The following is a 16,201-nucleotide window of genomic DNA, read 5'->3' on the forward strand; positions in this document are numbered from 1 at the left end:
GTGAGGGCTCTTCGATACTGCACGGTACTGTCTTTCCAAGCTAGTCGGAAGACTTCTAGTTTGGTGTAATAGTGAAGACATCAAAACTATGAAACACATATGGAATCATGTAGTAACCAAAAAATGGTTATACAAATCAAAATATATTTTATATTTGAGATTCTTCAAAGTAGCCTACCTTTGTCTTGAGCTTTGCACACTCTTGGCATTTTCTCAAACAGCTTCATGAGGTAGTCACCTGGAGTGCATTTAAATGAACAGGCGTGCCTTGTTAAAAGTTAATTGGTGGAATTTCTTTCATTCTTATTGCATTTGAGCCAATCATTTGTGTTGTGACAAGGTAGGGGTGGTATAAAGAAAATAGCCCTATTTGGTAAAATACCAAGTCCATATTATGGCAAGAACAGCTCAAATAAGCAAAGAAAAACAACAGTCCATCATTACTTTAAGACATGGTCAGTCAATGCGTAGAATTTCAAGAACTTTATAGGTTTATTCAAGTGCAGTCGCAAAAACCATCAAGCGCTTTGATGAAACTGGCTCTCATGAGGACCGCCACAGGAAAAGGAAAACCCAGAGTTACCTCTGCTGCAGAGGATAAGTTCATTAGAGTTACCAGCCTCAAAAATTGCAGCCCAAATAAATGCTTCACAGAGTTCAAGTAACAGACATATCTCAACATCAACTGTTCAGAGGAGACTGTGTGAATCAGGCCTTCATGGTCGATTTGCTGCAAAGAAACCAGTACTAAAGACCACAAAAATAAGAAGAGACTTGCTTTGGCCAAGAAACAGGAGCAGTGGACATTAGACCTGTGGAAATCTGTCCTTTGGTCTAATGAGTGCAAATTTGAGATTTTTGGTTCCAACCACCGTGTCTTTGTGAGACGCAGAGTAGGTTAGTGGACGATCTCAGCATGTGTGGTTCTCACCGTGAAGCATGGAAGAGGAGGTGTGATGGTTGGGGTGCTTTGCTGGTGAAACTGTGTTTCTTTAGAATTCAAGGCACACTTAATCAGCATGGCTACCGCAGCATTCTGCAGTGATATGCCATCCCATCTGTTTTTCACTTAGTGAGACTATCATTTGTTTTTCAATAGGACAATGACCCACAACACACCTCCAGGCTGTGTAGGGGCTATTTGACCAAAAAGGAGAGTGATGGAGTGCTTCATCAGATGACCTGGCCTCCACAATCACCCAAGACCTGGCCTCCACAATCACCCAACCTCAACCCAATTGAGATGGTTTGGAATGAGTTGGACCGCAGTGTGAAGGAAAAGCAGCCAACAAGTGCTCAGCATATGGGGGACTTCTTCAAGACTGTTGGAAAAGCATTCCAGGTGAAGCTGGTTGAGAGAATGCCTAGAGTGTGCAAAGTTGTCATCAAGGCAAAAGGTGGCTACTATGAAGATTCTCAAATATAACATATATTTTGATTTGTTTAACACTTTTTTGGTTACTACATGATTCCATATGTGTTATTTCATAGTTGTGATGTCTTCACTATTATTCTACAATGTAGAAAATAGTATTTTTAATTTTTATTTTAAATCCTTGAATGAGTAGGTCTGTCCAAACTTTTGACTGGTACTGTATATGTCAGATCAATGTTATTTTATTTAGAGATATCATGAATGGGCGTTCACACCTGTATGTATATGATTTCTAATCCCTTTATTTCACAAAACTGAGTATTCAGGCAACACCAGAATGAATTGTCATGTGACATTTTGCTGGAATGTTATTAATTAGTTTGTACAAGGCAAATGTCTTCATGTACGCAATGCTCTCTGAATGCTGTAGAGGTCTGTTTGAATGTGCTGTGTCGATTGTTTTGAAGGGAACTTTGATTTTAATAACTTGGACATACTCCACTGATTTTAATCACCCAGCCAGCCTTACTTTCCCAAAGAGAGTGTATCTTGACAATAGAGAAGCATTGTTTTCGTTCTCTTTCTATGGTTTTTCGCTCTTCACACTTTCACTTGCAGAATAACAGAGTACCACTAGAGGGTGGTACAAAGGTCTAAATAAGAATTCTGCTTGAATACCAGTGCCTGTTGGTCAAAACAAAATCAGAGGTCATTTATAAATTGAGTGGATAGTAGAATCATTTCAAAAGACCTTTAAGAAAGAAAGAAATCAATGGCTAAAAACATAAACTTTGAATTTGATGTAATAATTTCAATAATGCGTTATGCGACTGTGATATGTGGTTGTCTTACCTACCTTAGTTGAATGCACTGGCTAAGAGTCTCTGCTATATGACCTACATGTACATGTAAATGATATTGATTAGTGTGGGGGTTCCATATCTACTAATGGGGAGTCAACAGCCTATACAGGTGGTTTATTGGGGCTAGTTGCTCTCATGCTGTCACAGTGACCTCTGCTGCCTAGTCTACCACTCTGTGCTTCCTGCTCTCTCTACTCCACAACACTCACTCATCTGCAATGTGTTAAGAGCAGTTAGAGTATCTGAGAGGATTTCTACATTAAGATTCTTGAATCCTAATGGATTGGGCTTCAACCTCCTGATTGCACTCACATCGATTATAGTCTGTGACCCAGCAGGTAAACCTGCAATATCATCAGCATTCCATTGGGAAACGCCTCAAAAATATGCAGCATCGGTGGAATAGACATACACACACACACACACACACACACACACACACACACACACACACACACACACACACACACACACACACACACACACGTACGCACATGAGCTGGTTCCTTAGGGACACACAGTGTAAGAGAGGGAGAAGGTGTTGATTAATGCAGTACTCAGGAGCCTGCAGCCTTGGCAGAGGGTTTAAGAGAGTGGGGAGCTAGCAAGTCTTCCGGCCCCCCTCTTCAAACTAGAGACATGAAGTGTAAAATTGGGCACTCTCTCAAACACACTCCGTCACACAGTCTTTCTCAAACACACTCCGTCACACAGTCTTTAGCATGAGTGGAGAAGGAAGACACATTCCTGTTGGCTGTAATAGAGACAACACAGAGAACGAATGTTGCCTTGCAAAAATAATAAACTGATACCTATCTTATTAAGGCTGAGATGTACTGTGCCATCTTGTGCTTTTCCAGTCTTAAATGGTAGTTTCACACCTCATTTACATAATGTACATATTATGCATAGTCTGGGGCAGCAGATACCCTAGCGGTTAAGCGTGTTGGGCCAGTAACCGAAAGGTTGCTGGTTCGAATCCCCAAGCCGACTTGGGGGGGAATCTGACGATGTACCCTTGAGCAAAGCATTTAACCCTAATTCCAACTGTAAGTCGCTCTGGATTAGAGCGTCTGCTAAATGACTAAAATGTAGATGTACTCTGATCTGCAAAAGGATGACGTGATAGTAATATGACATGTTATTTCTTTTGGAAAGATTTTGAGTTTACATTTTTGCCCTAAGCCCTTTTGAATATCTCTGACCATGCTTCTATTTGTATTTTCCTTACAGCAACAGCGACGTCTAGATCTCCTAACCATCACCAGCCCTGGTGAGTGCCCACTGTCTACTAACTAACTGTACTGATGCTGATGCTGATGGGATGTGAGTGAGTGAGTGTAGACACTGGACAAAAACAACCTCTGTTCTCAGAGATGATAGTCACTACTAGCAAACAGTACACATGTAGGGATAAAAGTTCACTGGATACTTCAGCAGTACAGGATCAGTTACCAGACAACCTGGTGTCATTGCTTTGTTAAATATACCACACTGATACCGCACACTCACATTCACTTTAAACTTTGAAAATGTCTGCACAATGATATAGCAATGTGAATGAAGACATCAACATATCTATTATGTTTATTTTTGTTTAATTTGATTTGATGAGCGTAGCTCCTGTCCATTATTTTCATATTATATGGTATTAGGAAACAGCATGTGTGTGACGCTCAGCAGAGCTGCAATGTGTTTTGTGATCTGGAGCTCCCCAGTTGGACTGGTGCTGCTGTAAAGAGTCTTTGCTGGGGAAGGGGAACTCAATGTCTTGGAAAAGCAGCTGGGTGATGGAGCAAATTGCAGAGATGGCAAGAGGAAACAGATGGGTACGCCAGAAAGGATACAGTGCCCATATGTCTAAAGGATCTGGATGGTCTAATATGCTTTGATTAAAATAATGTTTATGTGAGACACGTGGAGCCTGCTAATTTCCCAGATTTATTTTGCATTTGTTTCCCGAGCCCAGACAAGAATATCTCTGACCTTGACAACTCTGGAAAGGGCAACCAGAGATGCAGAAAGAGAGAGAGGGAAACATTTAGCGTTGTACCTCAAATCAGGTTCTTTGTCTCTTTTTTAAGTGACAACCCTTCTGCTCAATGCACTGGCCAGTTTGGTTATTTTCCTGGTTTTGCATTTTATTCAGTTTGTATTATCTGACTATACTGCTGTACTGTACTGTATTCCTGTCAAACATATTGTATGGTGCACTGTGCCACAATTTACAGTCCGTGAACAATAAGGAATCAAATTAAATAAAGCATTGCTCACTTCCCCTCACTTGTGGCACTTCACTGGGCGCTGGCAATCTGTGAGAAGGTTATTATGCCTGTTGTATGGAAAACAGCCTGTGCTTTTAGATGAATGAGGCTGCTAGAGAGGCAACAACAGGAAGACACTCTCCCCTTCTGCCTCAAGATTAAAAGAGACTCTTTTCCTGTCACCTCTCTCTTCTTTGTCCTCTCTCCTCCCCTATATTTTCTCTCCTTCCCTTTCTGTCCTCTCTCCAACCCATCTCTCCTCTTTCTTTTACGTGCACTCGGGACGTGGGGCTGCAGACGAGGCAGGGGGTGTGAAGACACTAATAATACTAAGTGGGGGCTAAGGCCGTGGGTGTGGGGGTCTGAGAGAGGTGCAGAGGAGAGGCCCCCATGCAGCTCACTGAGAGAGGGTGTATGTAGGAGGGCTCCAGGATGCTTCGTAGATCAGCATCAGCCATCCCAGCCCCTGCTTCCATCCAGGGGCCCTCATTAGCCCCTCTATCTGAAGTGCATTTCACCCACAACCTCGGTATTCCCTATTTAATTGGACACTTGAGCGGAGCATTGCGCATCTGGCTCTATTGAAGTCTGACATTTAAGACTGCTGACCTTTCCAGGCCCTCCACAACTAAATAATGATTAGCCCTGGCCATTGTTCCACCACAATCGTACACACACACACACACAGTGGTGTGCACAGGAAAAGAGGAAAGGTGCTGAACTAAACACCTGCAGTATCTAGCAGTCTCTGACCAAAATACACACTGTACATCTAGAAACCTTTATTCACACAAATGCTGGGGGAAGAGGCATCGAGTGTTCACAATAGAAAGATTGGGTGCAGACATTCTATTGTCAATCTATTGATTTGAATGCCCTTTCCATTTCTGTGGACATCTTACAATAGTGTGTTGATCTAAATTAACTTTGCTTGACGGTGTTTAGTCCCTTTTTCCCTCGTATGCTCTGTGCATTACAGGGTGTAAAAAAGGTCAATTACATTCATGAGCTTTGGATAGATGTGCGAGGCATCGGAGCAGCAGAAAGATAATAGGCAACCTTCAGATCTCTAATGGTGTGGTCATTTCTCTTCAGTCTCTGTCTTCACGGTCTCTAGGGCTGTGGGACTCCACTTGCTCTGGGCTCTGATAGTAAAGAGGGACTCAGATACTATACAGCTCTCTCTCTCTCTCTAACGCTCAATACCTTTCAGTTCCTCTTCATTTATCTCTATCTCACAATTACCACGCATGCCTCGATCAAAACAAAGGCCTCACAAACAAATTAGCCCGAGGTAAGGTGGGCTGTTTGTGGGGAGAGATATTGACAGGTTCCGTCACACGTCTTATGCATGATGTGACAGTCAATATGTTTTGCCCAATGGTGTATTGTCCTTCAGTTTTAATTTACATATATACCACAATATTCTTCAAAATGTGTATCTCTGTTTTTCCAACACATGCCACTCCAAGTTAGAGAACTGGAGTCTGGAGTAGACTAGATGTAGGCCTATACAGAAAGCCATTCATTCCTTGTGAAAAGCTGAAACTGAAAGAGCCCATTTGTGCATTTGTATTTCCACTGGCATCGCAGTATTTCATGCCAGAGGTCCGAGAGGCTGAGGTCTGAGAGGCTGCACGTTATTTTTTTGCTTTCTGTTCCATGTGGCAGAGGGATGCTTTTCATGGTGCCATGCTGGGTAAGTCTGCTGGTGTGATAGACACTGGAGAGAGGCCCAGAGCCTGGCTACTGGCTATGCTCCCCAGGCCAGGCCTCGACTCTGTGTGTGGATCGGAGTGGGGCTGCAGCCAGCAGGGCAGCAGGACAGCTGCACAGGCCTGCACTCAATACCTGGGCTCTGAAGCTGGAGCTGGGCTGGAGCGGAGAGATGTGTCTTTAATGGAACGCAGGGACTTGGCGCCTTGCTGAGAGAGAGAGGGACATTATTTATAAAACACTATCAGGGCTTTGTATAATCAAGCAGCTGTGAAAACAACACTTCCTAATATTGCCCTATTTATATTCTTTCTCTGTGAATTTGCATATTTTATCTCCCTGCACTTCATTATAGGGGACTTATACAACACAAACAAAGAGAGGGATGAGCAGAGGAGGGAGGGGGGCTCTCTCTTCTCTGGCCGCCTTATATTGACTATTTTCCAGTAGATTTTTTCGAAACCCTCTCAGAAGCGTGGCTAAAAAAGCAAGCTGATGAATTGAGAATGAGTGTGATAATTCAGCAGGCACATATGAGGGGGCTAGGGAGTGGGGGGGCACAATAGGGATCCATATTTAGAAAATATGCATCCCTAAACCAGTATTTAAAGGTCCAGTGCAGTTAAGTATATGATTTTTCTGTGTTTATACATATATATATTTCCACAATATGAGGTTGGAATAATACTGTGAAATTGTGAAAATTATGATAATGCCCTTTTAGTGTAAGAGCTGTTTGACAAGACTGCCTGCAAATTTTCAGTTTCCCCCTCTACACTCAGACCACTCCAAGACAGTCCTAGCTAAATTCTTGCTTGAGAAATTACCCTTTGCTAAGAAGCTATTTTTGTTTCTTTTTGACCATTTTAATTGAAAATAATCACAGTAAGGTACTTAATTGTTACCCAGAAATGATTTGATATCCAGATACAAATGGCTGCATTGAACCTTTAAAAACATGTATCTTGCCTACCCACAAGCTTTTTGACTACTTATGCCTAGAGTCAATATCCCCTGCCTTGCAAATACAACAATTTCACGCACTCTTCACATAATCAGCCATGGGTTTCGTGTTTGGCATGTTGGAAAACGTAAACAACATTTTCACAGCCTCTTTCTCCAACAGGGAAGACAGCTGTGATTATTTCTTTGTCATCAGAGCCACCACTGTTGTTGAGCACTGCTGTGTAGCAAATCCTTATAGAAAAAAAAGATTGGATTTTTGTTCCTGGGTGCCTTTTGTATCTCCAGTAAGGAAGTGTATAATAGAGGTTGATGCCGTGGTGTCTGTGCTGTGTGGATTGAGTTGGTGGGGGCTGGTGATGGTGTGTGTGGAATTGTCGTTTCTCAGAGCCAGTGCAAAAACCATAGCACCCATTGAACAGCAGCAGTCTCTGCTCTGCAACCTACTCAGGTACAGTGTTGATATGGTAACCTGTTGGCTAGGCAGCCTTGTTTGCATGGTTACTTCAGCAGCCTTTTTTCATTCTCTTACTTACCGGTGGCGTCCTGTGTTGGCTCAATAAGGAGCAGCTAGCTGTCAGGATGTATCTGCCGCACAGCACTTGGTTATCAGATCATGTCTCCATGTTCCCTTTCACCTCAGACATTTACATGTTCTAACAGCTCAAGATGAGATGTGTTTTCACTGTGTCATATTAGCTTGCCTCCATTTTCTGGATGTGAAAGGAGATGCTTGATGCAACTCCACTGTGTCACAATCAAAAGGGAATCTTGCTCCGTTTGCTCATTTTGAAGGGGCCCTTCTATCTGTTGTGAAATGTACACTGAGTGTACAAAACATTAGGAACACCTTAATATTGCATTGCACCCCCTTTTCCCTCAGAACAGCCTCAATTTGTCAGGGCACAGACTCTACAAGATGTTGAAAGCGTTCCACAGGGATGCTGGCCCATGTTGACTCCAATGCTTCCCACAGTTGTGTCAAGTTGGCTGGTTGTCTTTTGGGTGGTGGACCATTCTTGATACACACGGGAAACTGTTGAGCGTGAAAAACCCAGCAGCGCTGCAGTTCTTGACACACTCAAACTGCCGCAGGGCACCTACTACCATACCCTGTTTAACGGCACATAAAACTTTTGTCTTGCCCGTTCACCCTCTGAATGTCTTACATACACAATCCATGTCTCAAGGCTTAAAAACATGTCTCCTCCCCTTCATCTACACTGATTGAAGTGGAGTTAACAAGTGACATCAATAAGGGATCATAGCTTTCACCTGGATTCACCTAGTCAGTCTATTTCACGGAAAGATTAGGTGTTCCTAATGTTTGTACACTCAGTGTACCGTCTCTTTGCTTCTTTTGGGGGGGGGGGGGTCACCGTGGACCTTTTGATTCTCAACTTTACCCATGTGAAACGAAGCAGGGTGCAAAACATAGTGTGGCACAAAATGGTGTTATTACTCTGATTGAAAATCGACCAAGCCGTTAAACAAATGGGAGTATCCATTTCAAATAACGTGTTTTCATTTTGAATCCCAAGAACTTAGATCCCCCCCTATAAGTTGTGGGTGGCATACACAAATTAATTGTATTGTATAAGGTATTTCTAGAAAAAGAAAACAGCAAGAATCAAAAACATGGCTTAGTTCTTTGGACTTAATTCAACAACTCAGCTGTGATATCTCATTAGCTTCAAATACATTTTGAGCTCCAATTATAGGCATTCAAACTGATGCTGAGAAGGTGTTTGTGAGGGGAGATGACCCTGAGTGTCTTTGACTTGTAGGTTTGGCTTCAGGATCCTGCTGGATGGCTAAAGGCACAGTTCCTCCTCATGTACCGCTTGTCCCTCAGCGGGCTAACTGCTGTTTGGGCATGGGTTTATCTACTATTATCTGTCAAACATCGCACACCTGCTAGCGACGCTGGCCTCTGGTGCAATCCCACAGGCAACGTGCTGTCAACACCAACACCTACAATGTGTCACTTGCTGCCTCCATTTGTGGCAGCTCCAGGGGTTGTGGGGATAACCATTAAGCCCCATTCCCTTAGACCAAAGCCTCCCCAACAGCTATGTGTTTAGTAAGCTCACAGTTTGTGGATATGGAAAAATAGAAATATGATAGATTAAAATACACCCAAATAACTTACTTTTTATTAGATATTTGCTGTCCATTGTTTGTCATATTGACATGTTTACCTCAGTGAAAATATTTGAAATATTCATGATACACTATACAGTACCAGTCAAAAGTTTGGACACACCTACTCATTCAAGGGTTTTTCTTTATTTTGACTATTTTCTACATCGTAGAATAATAGTGAAGACATCAAAACTATGAAATAACACATATGAATTCATGCAGTAACCAAAAAAGTGTTAAACTAATCAAAACATATTTTAGATTTTAGATTCTTCAAAGTAGCCACCCTTTGCTTCGTTGACAGATTTGCACGCTCTTAGCATTCTCTCAACCTGCTTAATGAGGAAGGCTTTTCCAACAGTCTTGAAGGAGTTCCCACATATGCTGAACACTTGTTGGTTGCTTTTCCTTCACTCTGTGGTCCAACTCATCCCAAACCATCTCAATTGGATTGAGGTCGGTGATTGTGGAGGCCAGGTCATCTGATGCAGCACCATCACTCTCCTTCTTGGTCAAATAGCCCTTACACAGCCTGGAGGTGTGTTTTGGTTCATTGTCCTGTTGAAAAACAAATGATAGTCCCACTAAGCGCAAACCAGATGGGAATTCTAAATACATCACAGACAGTATCACCTGCAAAGCACCCCCACACCGTCACACCTCCTCCATGCTTCATGGTGGGAACCACACATGCAGAGATCATCCGTTCACCTACTCTGTGTCTCACAAAGACACGGTGATTGGAACCAAAAATCTCAAATCTTGGCTAATCAGATCAAAGGACAGATTTCCACCGGTCTAATGTCCATTGCTCATGTTTCTTGGCCCAAGCAAGTCTCTTCTTCTTATTGGTGTCCTTTAGTAGTGGTTTCTTTGTAGCAATTCGACCATGACTGCCTGATTCACACAGTCTCAATCTGAACAGTTGATGTTGAGATGTGTCTGTTACTTGAACTCTGTGAAGCATTTATTTGGGCTGCAATCTGAGGTGCAGTTAACTCTAATGAACTTATCCTCTGCAGCAGAGGTAAGTCTGGGTCTTCCTTTCCTGTGGCAGTCCTCATGAGAACCAGTTTCACCATAGCGCTTCATGGTTTTTGCGACTGCACATGAAGAAGCTCTGAAAGTTCTTGAAATTTTCCAGATTGACTGACCTTCATGTCTTAAAGTAATGATGGACTGTCGTTTCTCTTTGCTTATTTGAGATGTTCTTGCCATAATATGGACTTGGTTTTTTTTACCAAATAGGGCTATCTTCTGTTTTCCAAAACCTACCTTGTCACAACACAACTGATTGGCTCAAATCCATTAAGAAAGAAAGAAATTCCACAAATTAACTTTTAACTTCTTGCAGATTAGTGGGATGCTACCGTCCCATTTCGACAATTTCTGGTGAAATTGCAGAGCGCCAAATTCAAATTAAATTACTATAAATATGAAACTTTCATGAAATCACAAGTGCAAACATCAAAATAAAGCTTAACTTGTTGTTAATCCAGCCGCCATGTCAGATTTCAAAAAGGCTTTACGACGAAAGCAAACCAACGATTATCTGAGGACAGCGCCCAGCACACAAATGCATAACAAATCATTTTCAACCAGGGAGTTGCGACACGAAAATCAGAAATAGCGATATAAAATATGCCTTACCTTTGAAGATCTTCTTCTGTTGGCACTCCAAAAGGTCCCAGTTACATTACAAATGGTCCTTTTGTTCGATAATGTACTTCTTTATATCCATAAAAACTCAGTTTAGCTGGCGCGCTTCAGTCAATAATCCACTCGGTTTCCCTCCTTCAAAATGCATACAAAATTAATCCCAAACGTTACCAATATACTTATCCAAACAAGTCAATCAACGTTTATAATCAAACAATAGGTACCCTAATACGCAAATAAATGATCAAATTTAAGACGGAGAATCGTTATTGTCTTTACCAGAGAAAAATACCAAAGAACGCGCTCTCATTCACACGCTTGGAAACTACACCCAAAATGGGAGCCACCTAGAAAAAATACAATTTCTAGCAGATTTTTCAAAAAACCAGCCTGAAGATCTTTCTAAAGACTGTTGACATCTAGTGGAAGCCCTAGGAACTGCAATCGGGCACGATTTCGCCCTATTATAAAAGTGCCAGCCATTGAAATCAGTGGTAGGATGAAATAAAAAAAATTGGGATGGTTTGTCCTCGGGGTTTTGCCTGCCATTTCAGTTCTGTTATACTCACAGACATTATTTTAACAGTTTTAGAAACTTTAGAGTGTTTTCTATCCAAATCTACCAATTATATGCATATCCTCTGGGCCTGAGTAGCAGACAGTTTACTTTGGGCATGCTTTTCATCCGGACGTCAAAATACCACCCCCTATCCCAAAGAAGTTAACAAGGCGCACCTGTTAATTGAAATGCATTACAGGTTATTACCTCATGAAGCTGGTTGAGAGAATGCCAAGATTGTGCAAAGCTGTCATCAAGGCAAAGGGTGGCTACTTTGAAGAATCTCAAATATAAAACATATTTTGATTTGTATAACACTTTTTTGGTTACTACATGATTCCATATGTGTAATTTCATAGTTTTGATGTCTTTACTATTATTCTGTAGAAAATAATAAAAATAAAGAAAAACCCTTGAATGAGTAGGTGTGTCCAAACTTTTGACTGGTACGGTATATACAAACATCTGTGGACACCCCTTCAAATTAGTGGATTCAGCCATTTCAGTCACACCCATTGCTGACAGGTGTATAAAATCGAGCACACAGCCATGCATTCTCCATAGACAAACACTGGCAGTAGAATGGTCTTACTGAAGGGCTCAGTGGCTTTAAAAATGGCACCGTCATAGGATGCCACCTTTCCAACAAGTTAGTTCGTCAAATTTTTGCCCTGCTTGAGCTGCCCAGGACCACTGTAAGTGCTGTTATTGTGTAGTGGAAACATCTAGGAGCAACAACGGCTCAGTCGCGAAGTGGTAGGCCACACAAGCTCACAGAACGGGACCGTCGAGTGCTGAAGCGCGTAGCACATAAAAATTGTCTGTCCTCACTACCGAGTTCCAAATTGCCTCTGGAAGCAATGTCAGCACAAGAGCTGTTCGTTGGGAGTTTCATGAAATGGGTTAAGGGCTTCCATGGCCGAGCAGCCACACACAAATCTAAGATCACCATGCGCAATGCTGGAGTGGTGTAAAGCTCTCCGCCATTGGACTCTGGAGCAGTGGAAATGCATTCTCTGGAGTGATTAATCACCCTTCACCATCTGGCAGTCCAACAGACTCATTTATTTCAATTTTTTTTTACTTTTACCCATTTTTCTCCCCAATTGGCAGTTACAGTCTTGTCCCATCGCTACAACTCCCCTACGGACTTGGGAGAGGCGAAGGTCGAGAGCCATGCGTCCCCCGAAACACAACCCTTCCAAGCCGCACTGCTTCATGACACACTGCTCGTTTAACCCAGAAACCAACCGCACCAATGTGTTGGAGGAAACAACGTCCAGCTGGCGACTGAAGTCAGCTTGCAGGCGCCCGGCCCACAACAAGGAGTAGCTAGAGCGTGATGGGACAAGGGAATTCCGGCCGGCCAAACCTTCTCCTAACCCAGACGACGCTGGGCAAATTGTGCGCCCAATGGGTCTCCCGGTCACGGCCAGCTGTGACACAGCCTGCGATCGAACCCAGGTCTGTAGTGACGCCTAAAACACTGCGATGCAGTGCCTTAGACCGCTGTGCCACTCGGGAGGCCCCCAATAGACAAATCTGGGTTTGGCGGATGCCAGGAGAGAGCTACCTGCCCGAATGCATAGTGCCAACTGTAAAGTTTGGTGGAGGAGGAATATTGGTCTGGGGCTGTTTTTCACGGTTTGGGCTAGGCCACTTAGCTCCAGTGAAAGGAAATCTTAACGCTACACCATACAATGACATTCTAGACGATTCTGGCCTTCCAACTTGGGGCAACAGTTTGGGGAAGGCCCTTTCTTGTTTCAGCATGACAATGCCCCTGTGCACAAAGTGAGGTCATACAGAAATAGTTTTGTCGAGATCGGTGTGGAAGAACTTGACTGGCCTGCACAGAACCCTGACCTCAACCTCATCGGACACCTTTGCGACGAATTGGAACACCCGACTGACAGCCAAGCCTAATCGCCTAACATCAGTGCCCGACCTCACTAATGATCTTGTGGCTGAATGGAAACAAGTCCCTGCAGTAATGTTCCAACATCTAGTGGAAAGTCTTCCCAGAAGATTCGAGGCTGTTATAGCAGCAAAGATGGGACCAACTCCATATTAATGCCCATGATTTTGGAAAGAGATTTTCGATGAGCTGTTGTCCACATCATTTTGGTCATGTTGTGTATATGCAGCAAATGGCCAACAACTTTCAGCTAAGTAACTGTAGTGTCAATTCTTTATAGTCTTTCTGTTCATACTAATACAGCTTTGAGAATTCATATTACGAGAGTGCAGAATATAGCCCCATGACCCTCGCCAATCAATACAAAATTCCCTGGCGGAAGAGTGGCCCTAATGAGCTGAATTGACCGGCACTGAAATATGATCACTATTTCTGCGGCAGTCATTTGTTCTTTTAAGAAAATATAAATTTACTCTGGTGTATCAGTGAGAATACATTGCAGGATGCCGGGGGGAGCGATGATACCTCTCTAAATATTTAATGAAGGAGTTACACAATAAAGTTTGTTCGTGCTCTTGCTGTCAGTTTGGAAGTCTGACTACTTACTGGTCACGTAGTTTTTAATGAAATCCTAATTAACTGGCAAAATAAAGGAACACTATTAAGACGCAACTCCCCCCACAAAATAAAAGCAATATTTTTATGTAAATAGTCCCTTGAAAAATAGACTCTCCGATGTTTTAAAAAGCCTGTCTTGGATTTACTACCATACCCTCATTTCCTGTGAGTGTTTTCCTTAAACACATGATCTTAAGGCATACTTCTAATAGTTGTCCAATTGATCCTGCTGTCCCTGCTGTACTCTCATATGCTTGGCCAAGGGCATAGCATTCTGCATGCCAGCCTGCTGCCATCAGCCCCGGCCAGCCATCAGACACACCTGTGCTTGCGTCTGTCCATCGCACAGATTGGCACAGGTTCTTTGTTTTGATTGGCTGTACGCTTATGCTAATACATACCTAATGTCACAGCGTTTCCACCAGAATCCCATGTCCACTTGAAAACCCCGTCCAACACACAGGCATGGAGGCACTAAAGACCTGCTGTGATCATAATGCGAAGCCCGTTTGAATTCCAGTCACAACGAGATGACGTCCGTCTCAGCAGTCTAATTCCATCATCAACATCATTACTGCTATTATCCCATGTCTATTTTTAATACGGGGTAATGTATCACCAATAAAGATAAATGAGGGAGGCCGCGAGGAGGTAATTGGCAGGACATGATGTCTGACTCTGCACTGACTAAAGTCTACAGTGCCAACTGCTCCCAAAGCTTCAGGAAAATGTATCCTTTATGTGGCCTGAGTGCTCTTTTAATAGCGTTTGTCCTCATTGTATTACCTTCTAACTGTGCTATAAATGTGTGTTTAACATGCTGCTTTTATGTATTTAAGGGTGGGGAAACTTCATAGTTTCTTGTTGTAATGTCATTTTTACATTTGGTTTGGAGTTGTAATGGTTTTAAGTATATCTATTCTCATTCCACAGTATATAGAATTAGTGTGCAGATCTGTTATGCTACATGCTGGGGTCAGGTTGCTTGAGGTAGGATAGGGGAAGTTCAGTCTTAAGCCTGAGACACTTCAAGACAACAGCTCCTGGAATTGAGCGGTCTTATTGTGCCAGACATGGGCTTGAGGACCTAGCAATTAAACAGTAGATTAGATTAACAGTAATCCTTCATTGGAGATGAGAAACTGCTGAAATCTCTTGTCTACCAGTGAGGCTCACTGGTCTTGTTTATTAAAATGTTATTTGTCTTACTATTTCAGAATTTCAGAGAATTGTTGTTTATTTTATTTATCCTGGTAAGTTGACTGAGAACACATTCTAATTTACAGCAACAACCTGGGGAATAGTTACAGGGGAATGAATGAGCCAATTGGAAGCTGGGGGATCATTAAGTGGCCATGGTGGTATGAGGGCCAGATTGTGAATTTAGCCAGGACACCACCAGGGTTAACACCCCTACTCTTACGATAAGTGCCATGGGATCTTTAGTGACTACAGAGAGTCAGTACACCTGTTTAACGTCCCATCCAAAAGACAGCACCATACACAGGGAAATGCCCCCAATCACTGCCTTGGGGCATTATTTTTAGACCAGAGGAAAGAGTGCCTCCTACTGGCCCTCCAACACCACTTCCAGCAGCATCTGGTCTCCAATCCAGGGACCAACCCTGCTCAATGTCAGAGGCAAGCCAGCAGTGGGATGCAGGGTGCTATGCTGCTGGCAGTGATTGACAAACTGATACACAGCAAATGTTGCTATGAATATTAGCATTGCAGTACTTTGCACAACCCCCAGAGATAAAAGCAGTTACCATATTGGAATAGGAGATGAAGTTCTATTACAACAATTTAAATAGCCATCCAGATACCTGTCCTCATTCTCCGTCTGAGAAAATCTCCACTGGACCACCATATCTCTCACAACCCTCAACAAGGGAAAACTCACACTAACATAACAGCAACCTATGCCTCAAGCCTTGATGTCTGATCTGAATAAAAAAATGCAATGAAATTACAGACGAGAATAGCGTCCAAGATCTGCATGAGTTACTTTTCGATTACGACAGGCGAAGCAGAAAAACATTGTTAGTACCATTTATCGACTATGCTACTCTCTATTAAAATACAAGTGAAGAAATCCATCCCATTGTGTAACAACCTGAC

At 42.7% G+C, this 16,201-nt stretch overlaps 1 protein-coding gene across 1 annotated transcript in view; it reads left to right on the forward strand.

Moving 5' to 3' along the window:
- LOC100286605 (cytosolic carboxypeptidase 6) overlaps window positions 1-16,201 on the forward strand; it is a 468,593-nt gene that overhangs the window by 332,439 nt on the left and 119,953 nt on the right. Inside the window, exon 6 of the mRNA XM_014169493.2 lies at window positions 3,472-3,511. Within this exon, the coding sequence (XP_014024968.1) occupies window positions 3,472-3,511 (40 nt within the window). The remainder of the gene's footprint in view (window positions 1-3,471; window positions 3,512-16,201) is intronic.

Source organism: Salmo salar, chromosome ssa23, assembly GCF_905237065.1.
Source record: "Salmo salar chromosome ssa23, Ssal_v3.1, whole genome shotgun sequence".
In the NCBI taxonomy this organism is placed as follows: domain Eukaryota; kingdom Metazoa; phylum Chordata; class Actinopteri; order Salmoniformes; family Salmonidae; genus Salmo; species Salmo salar.